This window comes from Pelobates fuscus, chromosome 2, assembly GCF_036172605.1.
Source record: "Pelobates fuscus isolate aPelFus1 chromosome 2, aPelFus1.pri, whole genome shotgun sequence".
Taxonomy (NCBI): Eukaryota; Metazoa; Chordata; class Amphibia; order Anura; family Pelobatidae; genus Pelobates; species Pelobates fuscus.
This window is the reverse complement of record NC_086318.1, coordinates 338,945,901-338,966,959: the sequence shown is the minus strand read 5'-3', so window position 1 is coordinate 338,966,959 and position 21,059 is coordinate 338,945,901. Positions and strand designations below refer to the sequence as shown.

General features: G+C 43.8%; 1 protein-coding gene across 1 annotated transcript in view; it reads left to right on the top strand.

Annotated features, from left to right (window-relative positions):
• MMS22L (MMS22 like, DNA repair protein) overlaps positions 1 to 21,059 on the top strand; it is a 98,733-nt gene that overhangs the window by 16,685 nt on the left and 60,989 nt on the right. The window contains exons 6-10 of the mRNA XM_063443585.1: positions 6,311 to 6,404; positions 6,850 to 6,980; positions 8,681 to 8,794; positions 19,159 to 19,338; positions 20,908 to 20,970. Coding sequence (XP_063299655.1) covers positions 6,311 to 6,404; positions 6,850 to 6,980; positions 8,681 to 8,794; positions 19,159 to 19,338; positions 20,908 to 20,970 — 582 coding nt within the window. The remainder of the gene's footprint in view (positions 1 to 6,310; positions 6,405 to 6,849; positions 6,981 to 8,680; positions 8,795 to 19,158; positions 19,339 to 20,907; positions 20,971 to 21,059) is intronic.

Below are 21,059 nucleotides of genomic sequence, written 5' to 3'. Positions count from 1 at the left end.
GTCGCTGTAATACCCTTGGCTATAGTGATGGTTTGTTAGTTTGGGTCTTGCCCCTTTTTTGAAGTGGGTTTCCTGAATCATGACTATTGAGGCCCTGTGTTCAGTAGGTATGTGAGTTAGCTCCTTCCCCTCCTTGTTTTCCTTATACCCTTACTGTGGTTGGACCCTCCTATGCTATGTCTGTCCCCCCGAGGGGTTCAGTCCCCCCGAGGGGTTCAGTCCTTTAGCATTTATTGTGAGGACTCGTAGTTGGTCGGGAGTCAGCGTCATGTCGTGTGGTCGGTTCGTGTCCGGACGGGTTTAAGGGGGGTGTCTCCGTCCGAGGTCTCTGTCTGTCGGGTAGGCACGTCGAGTCTCGGGTGTGTCGGGGGGGGTACGGTCAGAGGAGTGGGCGTTAGGGTGGGGATGGAGGTGGTATGGGGGTCCGGGTGGAAGGGTGAGTGGTGGAGGTGTGGAAGAGCCTCCGGGAGTCTCGTCACTATCTAATGACGATGAGGTATAGGCGTCGGTGAGCCTCACTCCACCGCACCTCCAGAGGTGTCAGTGGGCGGTTCGTTACCTGGTTGGCGCCTCCCTGTAGGGCGTCGGTTGGGCGTCCGGTGTGTCGAGTCGGTGTCCCTGTGGCGCGTCGGGTCACGTGGCTTCCCTATGTGGCTCGTCTTTGTTCGTTTGAAATGTGCGTTTCTGTTGTCCCCGCCTCGGGGTGTAGTGGCCTTAGGCCTGTTTGGGTGCGTGTCGTTGAGTGCCTTAAGTCAGCGTGTGGCTGGTCTGTCATTTGTAAGAAGGTCGCATTAATATAGCAGTGGTATAACAGGTTACATATCACAACAGGTGAAAACAGGTCTAAACAGTTCTAAACAGTTTGTAAACTTCACTAGATCGTGTACATTTCGCCCCCCCCCCTCCCCCAAAACCCACACAATTCCCCCACCCGGTGATTGAACATAACAAGGACGTCTGGGTCAGGTAGTGCTCGAGGTTCTGGGCCTCTCTATCCCGTGTCGTGAGTGGCACCCCCGACTGGGTCTATGCGTGTGGAAGGTTGGGACCGAATAATGGGTGTCTGAGACCCAGGGCGGTTTTAGTAGGGAAGCAGTACGGGTGGTTTGGCTATGCTAAGAGGATAATCACCAGGGTGCATGCCCTTTGTTGGCCCCGTCCCCTTCCCACATTCATAAAGCAGATATTCTTGCAATCCCCCCTTCTGGGTCTTCCGTATCACCCGTCTACTCATCGTCTGCTCTACAGAGTTTGGTCGTTTGTTCCTCCCCTCCCAGGTGTGCCCCACCAGCGGAGCCCCCCGCCTGCTCCCCGAGGTTCGTCACAGGTCGGGCGGGCTCCGGCGGTGGGGCCCAGCCGGGATACGGGGCTGCCCTGTGTTATGCCATCTAAGGTTGGATAAGTTTGCGAGCTTGTTCTCTTCCCAATAGTGGCCCTCCCCAGTTGGACCCTGTTGTCCCTGACTATTCAGCTAAGTGGTGGAATCTGGAGTCCGGAGCAATGTCCTGGTATCGCATAGTCCTTTATACTCTGCGGGCAGAACATGTCCGCCTGTGTCTCTAGTTCCCTGTGGCCCTGTAAGTTCTGAGTGTCTATCGCCCATTGGGCTGTATACTTGCGTTTCAGACGTGCGGTGTGTCTTTAGTCTCTCGAAGTGGGGGTGGGCGACTGTGAGCTTGGTTGCGGTCGGTCTCCCGTGGGTTCCGGAGGTGGAGGGTTGCGGTTGTCTTCTTATGCGTTGGCTCCCGAGGGACGAGTAGCCTGTTGCCTCGTCCTCCGGGTTCTGGGAGGTTGCTGTGCCTGGCGGTGTGTCTCAGGAGCAAAGTTATAGAAGGCCAGTGGGTCCGGCCAAGTCATGTGTAGTGGGGGTAGTTGTAGTTCCTTCATGAGGTCCCCTAGATCTTCTTCTTTCCTCGCCGTGAGAGGGCCAGTCGGTGTGGCGATTTGAAGTCCTGTTGGGAAGTTCCAGCGGTATCTGATCCGGTTGGCCTGTAGCACGTGTGTGAGTGGGCGCATGGCCCGCCTGTACGCCAATGTTGCCGGCGATAAATCAGGGTATAGCTGTATGTCGTGGCCATTATGTGAGACTTGTTTCTTGTCCCTAGCGCTTCTCAGGATGTCTTCCTTTTCTTGAAAGTGTTGTAGGCAGCAGATAACATCCCTAGGGGGGGAATCTGGAGGTCCCCTAGGTCGGAGGGCTCTGTGGGCCCTGACAAAGATGATGGGCGTCTCGGTTGGCCTCTGCAGGAGGGAGTTAAATATTTCAGTGAGGGTGTCGCGTATTGGGGCAGTTTGGTCTAGATCTTCCGGTAGGCCCCTAATTCTTATGTTTTGCCGCCTCCCTCTGTTATCCAGGTCTTCAACGTGGAGGGCCATTTGGCGGATTTGGGCTGCTTGCTTCTGTATGATGTCTGCGGCTGTGTTTTGCGCCGCCACTACTTGGTCACACTCTGCCTCCAGTTTGTTTAGCTTGTGATGGATTCCCTGTATGTCCTCTCTTAGGGCTTGAAGTTCACCCTTTAAGGAGTTATGTAGTGCCGTGTTGGCCTCTTTTAAGTCGGCTTTAGTGGGTAAGCTGCTAATTAGTGCTACCCAGTCTGGCTGGAACTGGGCCTGGGGTGGATTAATTCCGGGCTGTACCTGTTGTGAGTGTTCGCCCTGCGGTGAGGACGGGCGTGGTAGGCCCGAGGCTTCTGCGCCGCTGGAGGCCTGTGCGGTGTGGTCGGCCGGGGCAGTAAGGTATTGGCGCATACCTGCCGGTTGAGAGTTCCTCGGTGTGCCGGTGGTTGAGGCAGCCTGCTGTTGCTTGGTGTTTTTCCCCATTTTTCCGTGGATTAGTGCTTGTTTAGCGGGTTTTAGCTGTGAGCCTGAAGGGAGCCCTCGTTTCACGCCGCCATCTCGTCCGGCGTCCAGGCCACGCCCCCCGAGTATTTTATTTGACACAGGAAATAGAGCTGACTTAAGCTCCTCCTTTGGTCAAAGAAAGTCAAGTGTAGGAAAAATATATAAGTCAAAGTAGTCCCTACTTTGACTTATGTTTTTTTTTTTAAAAGTAAATCAGATAGGAAGAAAATAACAACAGTGTCTGAGAGAGGAAGAGAAGAGGAAACTATAGGAGAAAGGTAAGTTAGATGTGACAGTGCAGGTTTAAACATATGATTTGAATATTTTTAGTAGAATTGAAACTGCAAGTATTTGACAAACGAAATACCGTATTTATCGGCGTATAACACGCACCTCATTTTTAGAAAGAAATTCCAGGAAATTTCCCCCCCTCCCATAGTATTCCCCCCCCCCTCATCCCATAGTATTCCCCCCCCTCATCCCATAGTATTCCCCCCCCTCATCCCATAGTATTCCCCCCCCTCATCCCATAGTATTCCCCCCCCTCATCCCATAGTATTCCCCCCCCTCATCCCATAGTATTCCCCCCCCTCATCCCATAGTATTCCCCCCCTCATCCCATAGTATTCCCCCCCCTCATCCCATAGTATTCCCCCCCCTCATCCCATAGTGTTCCCCCCTCATCCCATAGTGTTCCCCCCTCATCCCATAGTGTTCCCCCCTCATCCCATAGTGTTCCCCCCTCATCCCATAGTGTTCCCCCCTCATCCCATAGTATTCTCCCCCCCTCCCCTCCCATAGTGTTCTTCCCCCTCCCCTCCCATAGTAATCTCCCCCTCCCCTCCCATAGTATTCTCCCCCCTCCCCTCCCATAGTATCCCCCCCTCCCATAGTGTATTTTCCCCCCTCCCCTCCCATAGTATTCTCCCCCCTCCCATAGTATTCTCCCCCCCTCCCCTCCCATAGTATTCTCCCCCCCTCCCCTCCCATAGTATTCTCCCCCCCTCCCCTCCCATAGTATTCTCCCCCCCTCCCCTCCCATAGTGTATTTTCCCCCCCTCCCCTCCCATAGTGTACTTCCCCCCCCTCCCCTCCCCTAGTGTACTTTCCCCCCCTCCCCTCCCCTTCCCCTAGTGTACTTCCCCCCCCCCTCCCCTCCCCTCCCCTAGTGTACTTCCCCCCCTCCCCTCCCCTCCCCTAGTGTACTTTCCCCCCCTCCCCTCCCCTAGTGTACTTTCCCCGCCTCCCCTCCCCTAGTGTACTTCCCCCCCTCCCCTCCCCTAGTGTACTTTCCTCCCCCTCCCCTCCCATAGTGTACTTCCCCCCCCTCCCCTCCCATAGTGTACTTTCCTCCCCCTCCCCTCCCATAGTGTACTTTCCTCCCCCTCCCATAGTGTACTTTCCTTCCCCTCCCCTCCCCTCCCATAGTGTACTTTCCTCCCCCTCCCCTCCCCTCCCATAGTGTACTTTCCTCCCCCTCCCCTCCCATAGTGTACTTTCCTCCCCTCCCATAATTACTTACCTGTCCTGAAGCGTGGGCCGGCTTCACAGCGTGCACCGCGGTACAGGAACTTTAATTTAAGGTTCCGGTTTCCGGCGGGACTGAAAGGAAGTGTGCACACTATTGTGCACACTTCCTTTCAGTCCCGCCGGAAACCGGAACCTGAAATTAAAGTTCCTGTACCGCGGTGCGCGCTGTGAAGCCGGCCCACGCTTCAGGACAGGTAAGTAATTATGGGATATCGGCGTATAACACGCACCCACGATTTTTCCCCTATTTTCAGGGGAAAAAAGTGCGTGTTATACGCCGATAAATACGGTAACTTCACACAGTGCATCAGTTTACAAAGAGAAGTTAAAGTGATACTATAGTCACCCGAACAACTTTAGCTTAATGAAGCAGTTTGGTGTATAGAACATGCCCCTGCAGCCTCACTGCTCAATCCACTGCCATTTAGGAGTTAAATCCCTTTGTTTATGAACCCTAGTCACACCTCCCTGCATATGACTTGCACAGCCTTCCATAAACACTTCCAGTAAAGAGAGCCCTATTTAGGCTTTCTTTATTGCAAGTTCTGTTTAATTAAGATTTTCTTATCCCCTGCTATGATAATAGCTTGCTAGACCCTGCAAGAGCCTTCTGTATGTGATTACAGTTCAATTTAGAGATTGAGATACAATTATTTAAGGTAAATTACATCTGTTTGAAAGTGAAACCAGTTTTTTTTTTATTTTATTTATTCATGCAGGCTCTGTCAATCATAGCCAGGGGAGGTGTGGATAGGGCTGCATAAACAGAAACAAAGTCATTTAAGTCCTAAATGACAGTGAATTGAGCAGTGAAATTGCAGGGGAATGATCTATACACTAAAACTGCTTTATTTAGCTAAAGTAATTTAGTTGACTATAGTGTTCCTTTAAGATTTGTTCATGGATAAAATAAATTTAAAAAATCATGCTTTATGAAACATATCATTAGTCTTGTAAGAGTTTTGTTATGTTTAATTAGCAAACCTTGCAAAGGAGGTTTTGGATTTCAATTCTTGTTGTGTGTAGCCTAAATCAGCTTAGGACACCATGAGTCCACTTACAAGCTCGGTATTTCTCTTTTGCATCCTTGGCTAGGTTGGCCTGGAAAATTGACACACACTAGAAAATTGACATCTAAAATATTGCAAAAAGCAAAATTTTACTTGGACAACATGTGCCTTAAGTGGCCGTATAGACAGGAAGTGCTCCTAACTTCACTGGAGAATTAAAGACACTGAGAATCGTCTTAAACACTAGAATACAAAGATGAACTGGGCTTGACAATGATAATCGTCTTTAACACAAAATACATTGGTTAACTGGGCAGAACAAGAATTGGCAAAGATTTCAACTGGGCTAGCCAAAGCAGCTGTGCAGCACAACCATTGCAAGTCAGCTGGCTGTAACTGTAAAAGCATCACTAAAGTGGGGTCTCCTTTTCATTTAAAACAGTATAGGGCCTTATTTGAGTAAAATACATTCAGCTTGTATTGGCATATTTCTCTGATGCTATTAACATTGTATTTTTGAGAATGCCATTTGAGTGCATATACACGTGGACATTTTATGTGGATGCCCCCACATAGCATCACAAAACTAAACTTTTGTGATGTGCCCTCATTTTCTGACACATGGTAGACATAAACAAACGGCACAACCCTTAGCTATGCTTTAGAGGTTGTGCCTTACACACACATTTCCACATTTAAAGTGCTCTGCAGTGTGTACTATCAAATCAAGTTGCTAACATTTATTTTTATTTGTGTATCTCTTATGTCAAATGGATTTCATATTTTGATGATTGTCTTCTAAATTCAACGATGATTTGCTAAGTTGACTGTTTTAATTACATAATATTACAAAAGGAAATGTGAAAAGATTTATATGGCTTCCATAATTTTTCATTTCTTTATTAATTTGTTTTGTTTTTATTTAGGTGCTTCCCGCCACTTGGCATCTTCTCCATCTTCATTTAGATATTCACTGGTCTATTTTAGAAATCCTTCATCTTTTAGGAGAAAAAATGCAAGGTATCCTCTTGCTTTTGCTTCATGCAACATTCTGTTTAACTCTAATCAGGACATGACTTTATGATAACAATGTTTAAAAAGTGGTCAAGATGTTTAATTTTTCAGGCTGGTATAATGCTAACTTTCCTTGTGTTGATGTTCTATTCAATAATGCTTTTATTTGATATGATTTATATTATTCACTAGTTAAAGTGTTTACAATAAGTCTTGTTACAATAACTCACCTTGTAAAAAATGTTGTTGCCCTGTAGATGTTTGTTATCGTCTTTGATTTTTTTAAATGTATTTTCTTTCTTTCTTAAAGGGACACTATATAAGCACCCAGACCACTTATTCTCATTGAAATGGTCTGGGGGCAGTGCCCATTTTTAATTTCTCAAAGTAATTACCCCAGTGTCACTATGTTTAATTATTTTATCGAAATAATAGTTCTGTTTTATTGAAGGGCAAATTGTGTATGCGCATCAGTTCATAAATCTGATTGGTGAAAACTTAACCAGCGTGAGTCTGTTTGAAAGCCATTGTGAAAATTTAGTATGTGATCTCATTGGTCTGGCAGCAAGTAGATATACAAAGGTATTTACTATTTGCGTGTATTTGTCTGTCATCTGTGCTGAGAATATAGTCTGGGAATATATGTTGGGAATATAGTCTGGGTACACATCCAAAAAAGCAGAGAAATTAGATGAATTGTTTATGCTAACAGTACCTGCAATAATGTTTACTGCACTCTTGCTGCATGCAAGCTTAATCTACAGTTCTATAATCTTCTGAATTAAATAACATTTACAAAGCAGCTTCACTGACAATGCTGCTCATATGTGAATTCAGAAAAAAAAAACATTTAATAGTTAAGAAGCTAAAATAATTGTGAGATTTACAGAATATCACTGAACACTTTGGCAACAATTTTTTTCCTTAACATAGTGATGCTACATGAAGAATGATGATGCTACTTTCCTAAATAATTTGCATATTCATTTCAACAAAGCCCCAGAGTTAGAATATACAAACACTGTGGGTTTTTTTTTTTTTTCTCTCTCCTCCATTTCTTCACCTACATCACTCCCTTCCTCCGTTCATCTTTGGCTTCTCTTTGTTTTCTGGTGTTCTTTCTGTGATCAATGGAAATCTATATGAATACCTCATTTCCTAGCATTTATTGAATAGTTTTCTTGAAATAACTTTGGCCTCACTTTTAATATTGTTGGATATGTCTTCCAAATTATTTAATAATTTTGTATAAACTTTGAAAAATTATTTAATATTACAGAAAATATTTACTTTTGTAATATTTTGATATGCTGTGCTTTATTGATATTTTTTATATATAAGATACTATTTTTTTTTTTTGTTTTGTTTTAGTATATGGAAAAAATAACTTTCAAAGTTCATCCAAAATTCTTAATTCATTTGTAAAGCAAATCCAACAATACTAAATTGAAGCCTAACTTTCTGCATTATCCTGATACTTGCCTTTCTTGGTCTTTTACAAGAACATTACTGTACTACGTACAGCATAGTTAATTCTCCAAGAGATAGTGCCTTTTACTACTATCACTTGGTGTACTTGGTGCATCCGAAGAATGTAGGTTGCAAGTCTGACTCTATTCTAGGTATAAATTGAGTGTAGATGGAACTGGAAAAATAATTAGTAGGAACTGAAAGGATCACTATAGTGTCAGGAAAACAAAGCTGTTTTCCTGACACTATAGTTCCCTGAGGGTGCCCCCAACCTTAGGGTCCCCCTCCCGTGGCGCTGAAGGGGATAAAACTCCTTCAGCAGCTTACCTTATTCCAGCACCGGGCTCCCTCGGCGCTGGTGACCTCTCCTCCCCGTCCGACGTCAGCGAGGCGAATGCTTTTCTATGGACGCTCTGCACGATGGAGGCATAATATGCCTCTAGTGGCTCTCCGGAAGACAGCCACTAGAGGCTGGCTTAACCCCAAATGTAAACATAGCAGTTTCTCTGAAACTGCTATGTTTGCATCTGAAGGGTTAAAACCTGAGGGACCTGGCACCCAGACCACTTAATTGAGCTGAAGTGGTCTGGGTGACTATAAGTGTCCATTGAAGCAGGAATCTAAGTGTTTTGTATTTGTTTTTAAGTGGGAATAATTGTATACTAGGCTTTTGTTTTTATTATTATTGTTATTTTTACTATCTTGTACTTGCCTATTACATGATGTTGTGTTAATTTTTTGATACAATAGTTCAGCTCCTTTGTGTGACTTGTTGGTCCTTTTCAATGTTGCTTTGTCAATCTTAATTGCAGGTGCGACCCTCAGATGCTCTTAATAGCCATCCTTATCCATGTGTGTGTATCAAAGAGCTGTGGGTTCTAATCATTCAGTTTCTTGATTACAGAAGCAAGGGTTCTTCCTCTGAGGTAAGCTAATTAAATATTTGAAGTTTTCATAATTTAATAAAGGGATTCTATAGTGCTATTGCTTCAATGCTTTCCTATGGGGATTTAACTGAAGCTGGATGTCTTCATGGAGAGTGTTAGGACGTCCAGCTCCAGTTAGGAAACCAAAAGTCACCTAGCAAGCAGGAAGTGCCTTTAGTGGCTGTCTGGTTAACAGCTACTAGAGTCTTAGTTTTGCATAATAAACATTGCAGTTTTTCTAAAACTGCAGTGATTTACATTGCTGGGCTATGGGTGACAGGGACGTATGAGTTCTATAGTGTCCCTTTAAATAAGTATTTTATTACTTTAAGCATTATACTCAGAATGTAATTTGTTTTCTACTGGAGATTATTAAAGTGGACTTGTCTTTTGCCTAAACGCTGCTTAAAAAACGTTTAATTTACAATATTTTGCTTTTAAGGTCAACTTATCATACAGTGGGCTACCAGTTAAAATAACGTTCCACCCTCTAAGTCATTGACTCCTATGCATCTCTATGATGAGATTCTGACTGGTGCAGTGTGGCAATTTGCATGTGCACTAACCTCCTAGTGCTTCTGGGGAAGCATTGCATTGCATATGTAAATATAGAGGGGTATCAAACACCATCACCAACTACAAAACAAAATGCATACAGTGTTATGGGTGGGAGCCCAAACTCCACAAAGTGTAATACAGTATAAACCATAAAGAAAGGTAAGAGGTATATAACACACTCACATAACTGAATTATTTATCAGGCTTTTCTCCCCATCTGGGTTACAACTGCTTGACTGTGTTCTTTAATATACCATTCAAAGTATTGAGACACAAAGCAACAAGATCGTGCAAAATGGCTTTAAACAATGTAGTTTTTAAATTAGGGATGGACCTATTATCAGTCTGGCTGTTATTATCGGCCGTTATTCGGTATTTTCGGCAATATCGGTATCGGCCTATAGAGATACTGATATTGGCAATAATACATAACAGGACCACTGGGCCCATTACAAGCCCGGCGGTCCTCGGGGAGCTCGCAGCAAGCGCTTCCCAGCAGCTCCCCTGTCTAAATCTGTCTAAATCTCGCGAGTCCAGCGGCCGTCAGAGCGTTGCCACGGGTTACCATGGCAACGCTCCACGCGGCACGCAGGCCGCGAGATTTAGACAGGGGAGCTGCTGGGAAGGTAAGTAAGCGCTTGCTGCGGGTCCCCACTGCACAGTCCATGCCACTGGACCACCAGGGAATGCTATATCCCCCCTCCCAGGCCAGGTAACAAGCAGGGAGGGAGGACTAAAAATATTAATACTTTAAAATATTTAAAATGTAATTAAATGAAAAATGCCCCCTCCCCCCCAAATTACATACCTACAGAAACACACACTTATATAATTTATATATAATGCAGTTTGTGTAGTGTCTGTATAGTGAATGCAGTGTGTTTGTGTAGTGTTTATATAATGCACACTACACAAACACACTGCATTATATACACACACGGCATTCACTATACACACACACTGCATTATATAATAATATATTATATACTGTGTGTGTGTTTGTGTAATGTTTGTATAGGGAATGTAGTGTGTTTATATAATGCAGTGTTTGTGTAGTGTGTGTGTATGTGTGTATATAGTGCACACACACACTACACAAACACACACTTTGCATTTAGTATATACACACAGTACACAAACACACTGCATTCACTATACGCACACTACACAAACACACTGCATTCACTATACGCACACTACACAAACACACACTGCACTCACTTTACGCACACTACACACACGCACTGCATTCACTTTACGCACACTACACAAACACACACTGCATTCACTTTACGCACACTACACACACACACACACTGCATTCACTTTACGCACACTACACACACACACACACACACTGCATTCACTTTACGTACACTACTCAAACACACACTCTGCATTCATTACAGGGAGTGCAGAATTATTAGGCAAGTTGTATTTTTGAGGATTAATTTTATTATTGAACAACAACCATGTTCTCAATGAACCCAAAAAACTCATTAATATCAAAGCTGAATATTTTTTGAAGTAGTTTTTAGTTTGTTTTTAGTTTGTTTTTAGTTATAGCTATTTTAGGGGGATATCTGTGTGTGCAGGTGACTATTACTGTGCATAATTATTAGGCAACTTAACAAAAAACAAATATATACCCATTTCAATTATTTATTTTTACGAGTGAAACCAATATAACATCTCAACATTCACAAATATACATTTCTGACATTCAAAAACATAACAAAAACAAATCAGTGACCAATATAGCCACCTTTCTTTGCAAGGACACTCAAAAGCCTGCCATCCATGGATTCTGTCAGTGTTTTGATCTGTTCACCATCAACATTGCGTGCAGCAGCAACCACAGCCTCCCAGACACTGTTCAGAGAGGTGTACTGTTTTCCCTCCTTGTAAATCTCACATTTGATGATGGACCACAGGTTCTCAATGGGGTTCAGATCAGGTGAACAAGGAGGCCATGTCATTAGATTTTCTTCTTTTATACCCTTTCTTGCCAGCCACGCTGTGGAGTACTTGGACGCGTGTGATGGAGCATTGTCCTGCATGAAAATCATGTTTTTCCCTTCGTATAGTGGCAGTACTCACAGTTGGGTTGTTCCTTCCAATCTGGGACAAGAAGCTCCCCCTTCTTCCGGTTTTTATGCCTGTGCTCCGCCTGCTGCCTCCATAAGTCCTGTATGCCCTGAACACACGCCAGTTCTTCTTGTCCCGGCAAACGGGACGGACAGGTTCCCCAGTCTGGTGGAGAAGGTGCGATCAGCACAGGCTGCTGATCGGGGAGGTGTACGCCCGATAGCTCCCCGGGCGGGAGCTGAGTGGCAGAGGTTCCGGTCCAGCGTTACGGAACGCGACCAGGTAGGGCAATTTATGTGGCTCTTCCGCAGGAGTTCCCGGGCGGTCCTCCTCGTGGTTCCTTACGCATGCGCACAGCAGTGGAACGCACGCCCGGGTGACGTTGCGTTCCACCAAACCCGGTATCGCGCTACTGCGCATGCGCGATCCGGAGTTTTTTGGCGCAAAATTTCAAACTTTCAAAAAACTGTATTTAAGCTGTGCTGAACCCTTCTGACCCCAAGGGTGGGTGTGCAGTTCGGTTCTTCCGTGTCACCAGCCCTCCTACACGGACCTCAGGTGGCTAAAGGTGAGGTTTAACTATTTAAACTCTCCTCTTTGTCACCTACTATTATGCATGCGTTTATTTTCTTTAAAAAATTTATTTAAAATTTCATTCCTTTTTTTCTGATTCACAGATATGTCCAGCCCTATAGCTCCGGACAAGGCAGATAAGGACAAGATGTCTATTTCTGTGCCCAAAAAAGCCACAAGCAAGTCTAAGCACTTATGTTGTCTGGAATGTGCTGTTCCTCTACCTGACGGATGTCGCAAAAAGACATGTAACCAGTGCGCTTCTGAATTACTGGAAAAAACAAAACAGTCGGATATGGCATCCTTCCTGGGCTGGTTTCAGGAAAATTTGTCCCAGACATTTGAGTCTTTTAAAGATACGATGAAGAAAGACCCTGCAATTCAGGAGAAATTGCCTAAAAGCGTAGGAGGAATAGATCCCCTTCTGAGTCTGACGTCTCTTCTGGAGAATGTTCCCTTTCTTCTCCTTCGGATATTTCCAGCTTAACTTCTAGTGTGGAGGAGGGTTTTCCACCAGAAGAGTTGAAAAGATTCATTAAAGAAGTGAGTGCGGCTTTTCAAGAGACGGAACCTACCAATGTGAAGGTTAAAGGTTTCCCTATGTCTCCAAAAATATTGGATCTCCTTCACAGGGAATGGAAGAATCCTGAAAGACGGGCGTTCATTTCAAAACATTTTAAACTACTGTTCAAACTCCAGTCTGAGGAAAAGTGGGAAGATCTTCCTAAAGTAGATATTCAGATTGCCCAACTATCTAAGAAAACTACTATACCCATTGGCGAAGTCTCTGGCCTCAAAGATCCTATGGACAAAAGAGCCGAAACTTCATGTAGAAGAATATACCAGGCCGCAGGCTTTCAGTGCAGAGCTGAAATTGCGGGTTCAGCAGTGCTCAGAGCCCAGAGTGTTTGGCTTCAAGCACTGGAAGATTCCCTCATGGGAAAATCCGATACGGACCCTTCCCATCTCATGTTCCTGCTGAAGCTATCCAATGAATTCCTTTCGGATACTGCTGAGGAGTTTCTTCGTTTATCAGCAAGAATTATGGGGTTATCATCAGTAGCCAGGAGGGCTCTTTGGCTTCGAACATGGACTGCTGATTCAGCATCGAAAGCAGCGTTATGTGAATTACCCTTCGAGAGGAACAAGCTGTTTGGTACCCCGTTGGAAGACATTATTAAACATATGTCAGATACAAAGAAAGCCCTTCCGCTGGAACCAAGAGCCCAGGGATTTAAGAGATTCCAGTACAAGAGCCAGCGGCCCTTTCGTTACCAGGGGCGGTTTCGCAGGTTCCACAGACAGGGTGGCAACAACAGCCAGTGGTCTAGGCATGAATCCAACAGGCAAGAGAAAAAGAGGAAGTTTTGACGCCAAAAGAGTGGGAGGACGCCTTCGGTTCTTCACCCACGAATGGAGAAAGAGTACTTCAAATGGGTGGATTTTAAGAACCGTTTCAGAAGGTTACAGGATAAAGTTTTCATCAAGTCCTCGGCCATCCTTCCTTCTGTCGAGCTATCCTTCAAAGGTAAAAACAGAGGCCCTGCTTACGGAAGCACTCATCCTTTTAAGAAAAAATGTGGTGGAGAAGGTACCCAAAGGTTGGGAATTTCAAGGAGTCTACTCACGCCTTTTTCTGGTGCAAAAACCAGATGGATCCTTTCGTCCGATTCTAGACCTAAAGCAAGTCAACACCTGCATACCATACCAGAAGTTCCGTATGGAGAGCATTCTGTCGGTAACACACATATTACAAAAGGGAGATTTCATGGCAAAATTGGATTTAAAAGACGCCTATCTGCATATTCCAGTAGCAGAATCTTCCAGGAAGTTTCTCAGATTTGCAGTTCTAACGAGAAGGCGAAGGATTCTCCATTTGCAGTTCAAGGCTCTTCCCTTTGGCCTGTCTTCAGCCCCTCGAGTTTTTACAAAAATTCTGGCACCCGTGGCAGCAGTTCTACGTCTGAAAGGTATTGCGATTGTTCCATACCTGGACGATTGGTTCCTGAAAGCACAGTCAGGACAACTACTAGAACTTCATCTAGAGATTGCAAGGAAGGTTTTAAAAGATCACGGTTGGATCCTGAACCTGGAAAAATCCGAATTAACCCCGTCTCGGAGTTTAGTATTCTTGGGGCTTCGGATAGATTCCCAGTCCCTATCTCTTTTTCTTCCAAAAAAGAAACAAGTGGGGATTTTCAAAGCAGTATCAAAGCTGCAAAGAAACCTAAGCTCAATCAGAGATGCTATGAGGTTGCTAGGCCTCCTAACGGCGACAATACCTGCCGTCGCCTGGGCAAAAGCGGAATCCAAACCATTACAGTGGGACATTCTATCCCAGTGGACGCGAAAACAGGAAGATCTGGACGCTCCCTTCCGTCTATCCGACACGGTGAAAAAACAACTGAACTGGTGGAAAGTAAGAGACAACATTTCAAAGGGCCTGTCGTTCGCACTAAAACAGTGGATTACGATAACCACAGATGCCTCCCAGACGGGTTGGGGCGCTCATCTAGGCTCTCATTTCCATCAAGGGCTTTGGAACAAAGAAGAGGCATGCGCTTCCTCGAATTTCAGGGAATTAAAAGCGGTTTGGGAAGCCCTAATTTCCTTCAGTTCTCTCATCGCCAATCAGTCGGTAAGGATTCAGTCGGACAACGCCACTACGGTGGCCTACTTGAATCGCCAAGGGGGCACAAAAGTAAAAGCTCTTCAAGATCTTTGCTACCACATTTTGACTTGGGCCCAAGCAAATCTTTGCGCAATATCAGCTACCCATATCAAAGGGTCTCTAAACGTTATTGCAGACGACCTCAGCAGAAGCCATTGGTCCCAAGCAGACTGGGCTCTATCAAGCGAAGTTTTTCTGGAGCTGGTTGCACGCTTCGGCAGGCCAGAGATGGACTTGTTGGCAACAAGGAGGAACAGAAAGGTGCAGAGATTTGCGTCACTTCATTCAAAAGATTACCCAGATGTCCTAGACGGTCTATCGTTCCCTTGGGTTTTCGATCTGGCTTATGTCTTCCCTCCTATAGCCCTTATCCCACGAATTGTTCAGAAAATACGTTGGGAGAAGGCAAGAATTCTGGCAGTCCTGCCCTTCTGGCCGAACAGGAGTTGGTTTTCGGAAGTGGAAAACATGGCCATCTCTCGTTGGCACCTCCCGGTCTCTTCTCACATTTTAGAGAACATGAAGCTTCCAGAAGAAACCCTAGCAATGTTTCACCTGACGGCATGGTTGCTGCAAGGATGATTCTCCAAGGTCAGGGTCTTTCTGACCGTCTATGTGACGTTTTGCTGTCATCTGTCCGCTCGTCCACTTCAAGAATCTATTTCAGGGTTTGGATGAAGTTCAGAACCTGGTGTTATCTCCGGAATTCTGATCCGGCCAAAGCCTCAGTTCCGAAAATTCTTTCTTTTTTGCAAGATGGGTTTGAAGCCGGCCTAGGGGTGTCTACACTCAAGGGCCAGATTTCTGCGCTTAGTCACTTCCTGGTTCAGGATATTGCATCTAACCCTCTTGTTCGAAGGTTTATTAAGTCCATACGGTTGAAGAGGCCTCCCAGGCTGGTTTCCTTTCCTACATGGGATTTGTCTCTGGTTCTTCAGGCCCTTTGTGAACCACCATTTGAACCTTTGTGTCAAGTCTCCATCAAATTTCTTACCTTCAAGACGGCCTTCCTGGTGGCGGTTACCTCCGCTAGGAGAATTGGTGAGATCCGAGCTCTATCATCTTCGCCGGAATTCACAATTTTTCATCAAGAGAAAGTAGTTCTACATCCCAGACCTTCTTTTTTGCCTAAGGTTATTTCAAGTGCTTCGATCAACCAGCCTATTGTTCTGCCGGCCTTTTGTCAATCGCCCACATCTGAGCTGGAAAAGAAATGGCATCTCCTTGATGTTAGGAGATCCCTGAAATGCTACCTTCATAAAACTCGGGAGTTTAGATCCTCAGATCATCTTTTCGTCTACTTTCAAGGCAAATGTGTGGGTAATGCTGTCTCTGGACCCTCATTAGCTAGATGGCTGACAAATACCATCAGGTTGGCCTATCGCTCCAAAGGGATTCCCCTAAAATTTCCATTGAGGGCTCATTCAACTAGGGCTATGGCTACCTCATGGGCTGAAAGAGCTGCGGCTTCTCCTGAAGACATCTGCAAAGCGGCTACCTGGTCTTCATTGCATACCTTTATCAAGCATTATAGGCTGGACGTATTCTCATCATCTGAGGCTGAATTTGGGCGTAAGGTGTTGCAAGCTGTGGCCTGCTGAGTTCCCACCCTTTCGTTTTTACGGGGATCTTGTTATATCCCAACTGTGAGTACTGCCACTATACGAAGGGAAAAACAGCAATTTTACTTACCGTAAATTCCTTTTTTCTTTGTATAGTGGCAGTACTGGCTTTCCCTCCACTTTTTTGTATAGATTAAATGTATTTTGCATGACTCAGTCTCCGTTTGGGTTCTTTTTATTACTGGCGTGTGTTCAGGGCATACAGGATTTATGGAGGCAGCAGGCGGAGCACAGGCATAAAAACCGGAAGAAGGGGGAGCTTCTTGTCCCAGATTGGAAGGAACAACCCAACTGTGAGTACTGCCACTATACAAAGAAAAAAGGAATTTACGGTAAGTAAAATTGCTGTTTTTCTTGAAGGATGCAGACTTCTTCCTGTACCACTGCTTGAAGAAGGTGTCTTCCAGAAACTGGCAGTAGGACTGGGAGTTGAGCTTGACTCCATCCTCAACCCGAAAAGGCCCCACAAGCTCATCTTTGATGATACCAGCCCAAACCAGTACTCCACCTCCACCTTGCTGGCGTCTGAGTCGGACTGGAGCTCTCTGCCCTTTACCAATCCATCCATCTGGCCCATCAAGACTCACTCTCATTTCATCAGTCCATAAAACCTTAGAAAAATCAGTCTTGAGATATTTCTTGGCCCAGTCTTGACGTTTCAGCTTGTGTGTCTTGTTCAGTGGTGGTCGTCTTTCAGCCTTTCTTACCTTGGCCATGTCTCTGAGTATTGCACACCTTGTGCTTTCGGGCACTCCAGTGATGTTGCAGCTCTGAAATATGGCCAAACTGGTGGCAAGTGGCATCTTGGCAGCTGCACGCTTGACTTTTCTCAGTTCACGGGCAGTTATTTTGCGCCTTGGTTTCTCCACACGCTTCTTGCGACCGTGTTGACTATTTTGAATGAAACGCTTGATTGTTCGATGATCACGCTTCAGAAGCTTTGCAATTTTAAGAGTGCTGCATCCCTCTGCAAGATATCTCACTATTTTTGACTTTTCTGAGCCTGTCAAGTCCTTCTTTTGACCCATTTTGCCAAAGGAAAGGAAGTTGCCTAATAATTATGCACACCTGATATAGGGTGTTGATGTCATTAGACCACACCCCTTCTCATTACAGAGATGCACATCACCTAATATGCTTAATTAGTAGTAGGTTTTCGAGCCTATACAGCTTGGAGTAAGACAACATGCATAAAGAGGATGATGTGGTCAAAATACTCATTTGCCTAATAATTCTGCACACAGTGTATATACACACTACACAAACACTGCATTCACTATACACCCTACACAAATACACACAGCTCCCCTGTCTAAATACGCTGCATCCACTACACATGGAATGTATATTTTGTGCGTTTACCTTTAGAAATAGTTTATTTTTTCAAAATGGTAAATGTACAGAATATCGTTAAGTTATCGAACTGGAAGTTCACAGAATATCGGTATCTGCTCTAAAAAAAATCAATATCGGACGATCCCTAATGCAAATGCACTTACAGAATGAAATTTATGTAAAATCAGGCATGTCAGTGGTCCACATGTAAAATGTGCAGAAGGATCTATCCATCTTGAAATCCCCACAAGACCAGTACAGCGAAAATACAATAATATAAAAACCACAATACAAAAAATAACAGTAAAAATACCAGCGCGTTGCATCTAAAATATACTTCATCAGGGTTTGTAATGGCTGAGATCATATGGATTGAGAACTTAGCATTTTTTTTAATTATTATTATTTTTTTTTTTTGCTTTGAGGGAGAAGGGGGCTGATTATCCAGATAGGTAGGCTAAATTATGTTACAAATACCTGTTTATATTGCTAATACTATAGTGTTATTTTTAAAGGACCACTATAGGGCCAGGAAAACAAACTCTTTTTGCTGGCACTATAGTGCCCTGAGGGTGCCCCCACCCTCAGGGTCCCACTCCCGCCGGGCTGAAGGGGGAGGAAGGGGTTAAACACTCACCTTTCTCCAGCGCTGGGCTCCCTTGGCGCTGGGGACTCTCCTCCTCCTGCCGACGTCATCGGCTGAATGCACAAGCACAGCAAGAGCCGCGCGCGCGCATTCAGCCAGTCCATAGGAAAGCATTCTCAATGCTTTCCTATGGACGCTGGCGTCTTCTCACTGTGAAAATCACAGTGAGAAGCGCGGAAGCGTCTCTAGCGGCTGTCAATGAGACACACTAGAGGCTGGATTAACCCATATGTAAACATAGCAGTTTATCTGAAACTGCTATGTTTACAGCAGGCAGGGTTAATCCTAGATGGACCTGGCTCCCAGACCACTTCATTAAGCTATGTAACTATGTAAATTAAGCTGAAGTGGTCTGGGTGCCTATAGTGGTCCTTTAACATACACGTGCAAACTGAGCTGGTTAGTTGACACCACAAACATATTATTTTATATTTATTTTAAATATCCATGAAAGTTACATTTTGCAATGATTTAGTTTTGGTTTTGAAAATTATTTAAGACAATAAAGTTCCCAGGTAATTGCTGTTTTTACTTTCTGCATTGAAGACTATTTCACACTTCTTGGATACCTCCGTGGTGTTTTCATTTTTCAAATTATATTGTATGGCAGACTGTCCATGCACAACCAGAAATATATGCAAGAAGAAGTTCTTGAAGTGTTCAGATCTGGATATACTGCAGAGAGAAGTGTATTTTATACATGCCTCTGCTTCCCTAACCTCAATAAGCACTTGAACAGCATTTATTGGGGCTTTTATAAAGGTGCTCTTTTAATCTTTCAGTCTTGTACTCGTTTACTTTTATTGTCAAAATGTTAATTGCATCTGTGGGCAGTATTTAAAGTTCATTGAGTCTTTTCTTTCTTTGCTAGTGTTTTTGGGACTTGATAAATAAATTATTAAGGAACCTTCTTCAAGAATCCAGTGGTACAGAAGCCCACCAGATCTGCCGTGTGGTGCAGTGTAAAGATTCATTGGGTCTCTGTTGGTGGCTTATTTCACACCTCTCCTCACTTTATAAGTTTGACAGAAATGGGAGTCAAGAAGAGCTGGTAAGCTTTTCAATTCATCCTATATCTCTTTTCCCTACCATGAGGTAAGCATAGTAGCTTTTTTTACTTTGTAGAAACTAAAAAAGACAGTTGTAGTCCTGTTCCGATGAAAAAGCTGACCAATCCGTTTAGTGAAATCAATTACCGCGAGTTAGTAAGCAATGTGTACATTAATTTGAAACTAAATAGGTGGTAGTGCTATGTATTTATTTTAGTCACAGTAGCTTCAGGCATCCTTAGACGAGGTCAGAAGTTTAAACTTGTATAAAGTATTAGTGTTTGAAACTGTTAGCATAAGATCAATAAAATATTTTTAGGAAGGATGCATTGCATTCAATTACAACACTATGTTGGAACAGTCATTGCTTGTTGACTAAACTGTGAACCTTACAACTAGTACAAAATTTTCTTTAAAACATCACATAAAGCCTAATTCTTTGCCATTATTTAGTAATCATAATTCTGAAGCTACAGGTAATCTTATTAGGTCGCATCAGCATAAAATTGCAATAGACGCATGATAAGTAGATTTTAAAGGGCTACTGTAAGCATCTTAACCAATACAACTTATAGTAGTTAGGATATCAAGAGTTTTGGAGTGCTTTCTCAGCTTTTTTATTTATTTATTTTTTGCTTTTTTTCCCCCTTAAATGTTTAGTGAATTTAAACAGAAACTGGGGCTCTTCTATAGTTCTGTCCTTCTGCTGCAGCTCAGATATTTACAGTTTACTCACAAGTTTTATTAAACTACTCAAAAAATGGTGGTGCTGCACTCAGTGACTCATTGGACCACAACTACTACTATGAGTTGCAGTGGTTTTTGTGTCAAGGGTGTCCCTCTATAATTGTCCTGTCTACAAATAAGTGATTGACAATATAATTCTTTTTTTCCTTTTCAGGCAATTGTACTATGTACAAATACTAGCAAGTCTGTTTGCTATCTAGCAAATATGTGGTATTTGTACCTGTAATTAATGTGTTTGTTTTAAGCAGTAAAGCAAGGTATTTTGCTCAGATAATTTTATTAAAGGAATACCGTAGGTATCATAACGACTTTTGCAGTGCTTATGGTGCCTAGAGCTCCCGGGTCCCAGGTTCTACATCACCATTTACTCACCAATGCAGAGCTGTAGGTTGAGGGCAGTGATTGGCTGAAACTGGTACTTGGCATCAGCTGAGCGCTCTCGACCAATCACTGCCCCAATCCCATCTATGAGTTGGAGGTTGGACATCCGGCTGTGTTGGGCTTAAAATCATAATTTATTTTAATCTAGGAGTAAACAGTTTAGCAATGATGCAGAGCCCATAGAGCCAATACACAATAAGCTGTTTAAGTGGCAATGGTATCTACTTTGTTCCTTTAATGCATGGAGGTCTAAAAGGTAACAAGATCTAAGACGGCATATAAAAATAGGCCTTCACACCCTCCATCTTCTTTTACTCATAACTGAGATCAACTAAGTACATTTATAATTAATGTCTGCAATAATGTTAATATTGTATTTTTGAAGAAGAAATGCTTCTTTTTGGTATTTGTATTTAGCATTTGCTTTTTCATTTCTATTATAGATTCAAACTGTCTCAAACTGGAAGTTTGTTGAAGAACTTTTGAAGAAATCCAGTTATGGGCAGGTAGATATTAGTAATACAGTATGTATGGTTTATGTACATGCTAAGCATACATTGTGGTATGTCAATATTATTTATAGTCAGCATGGCTC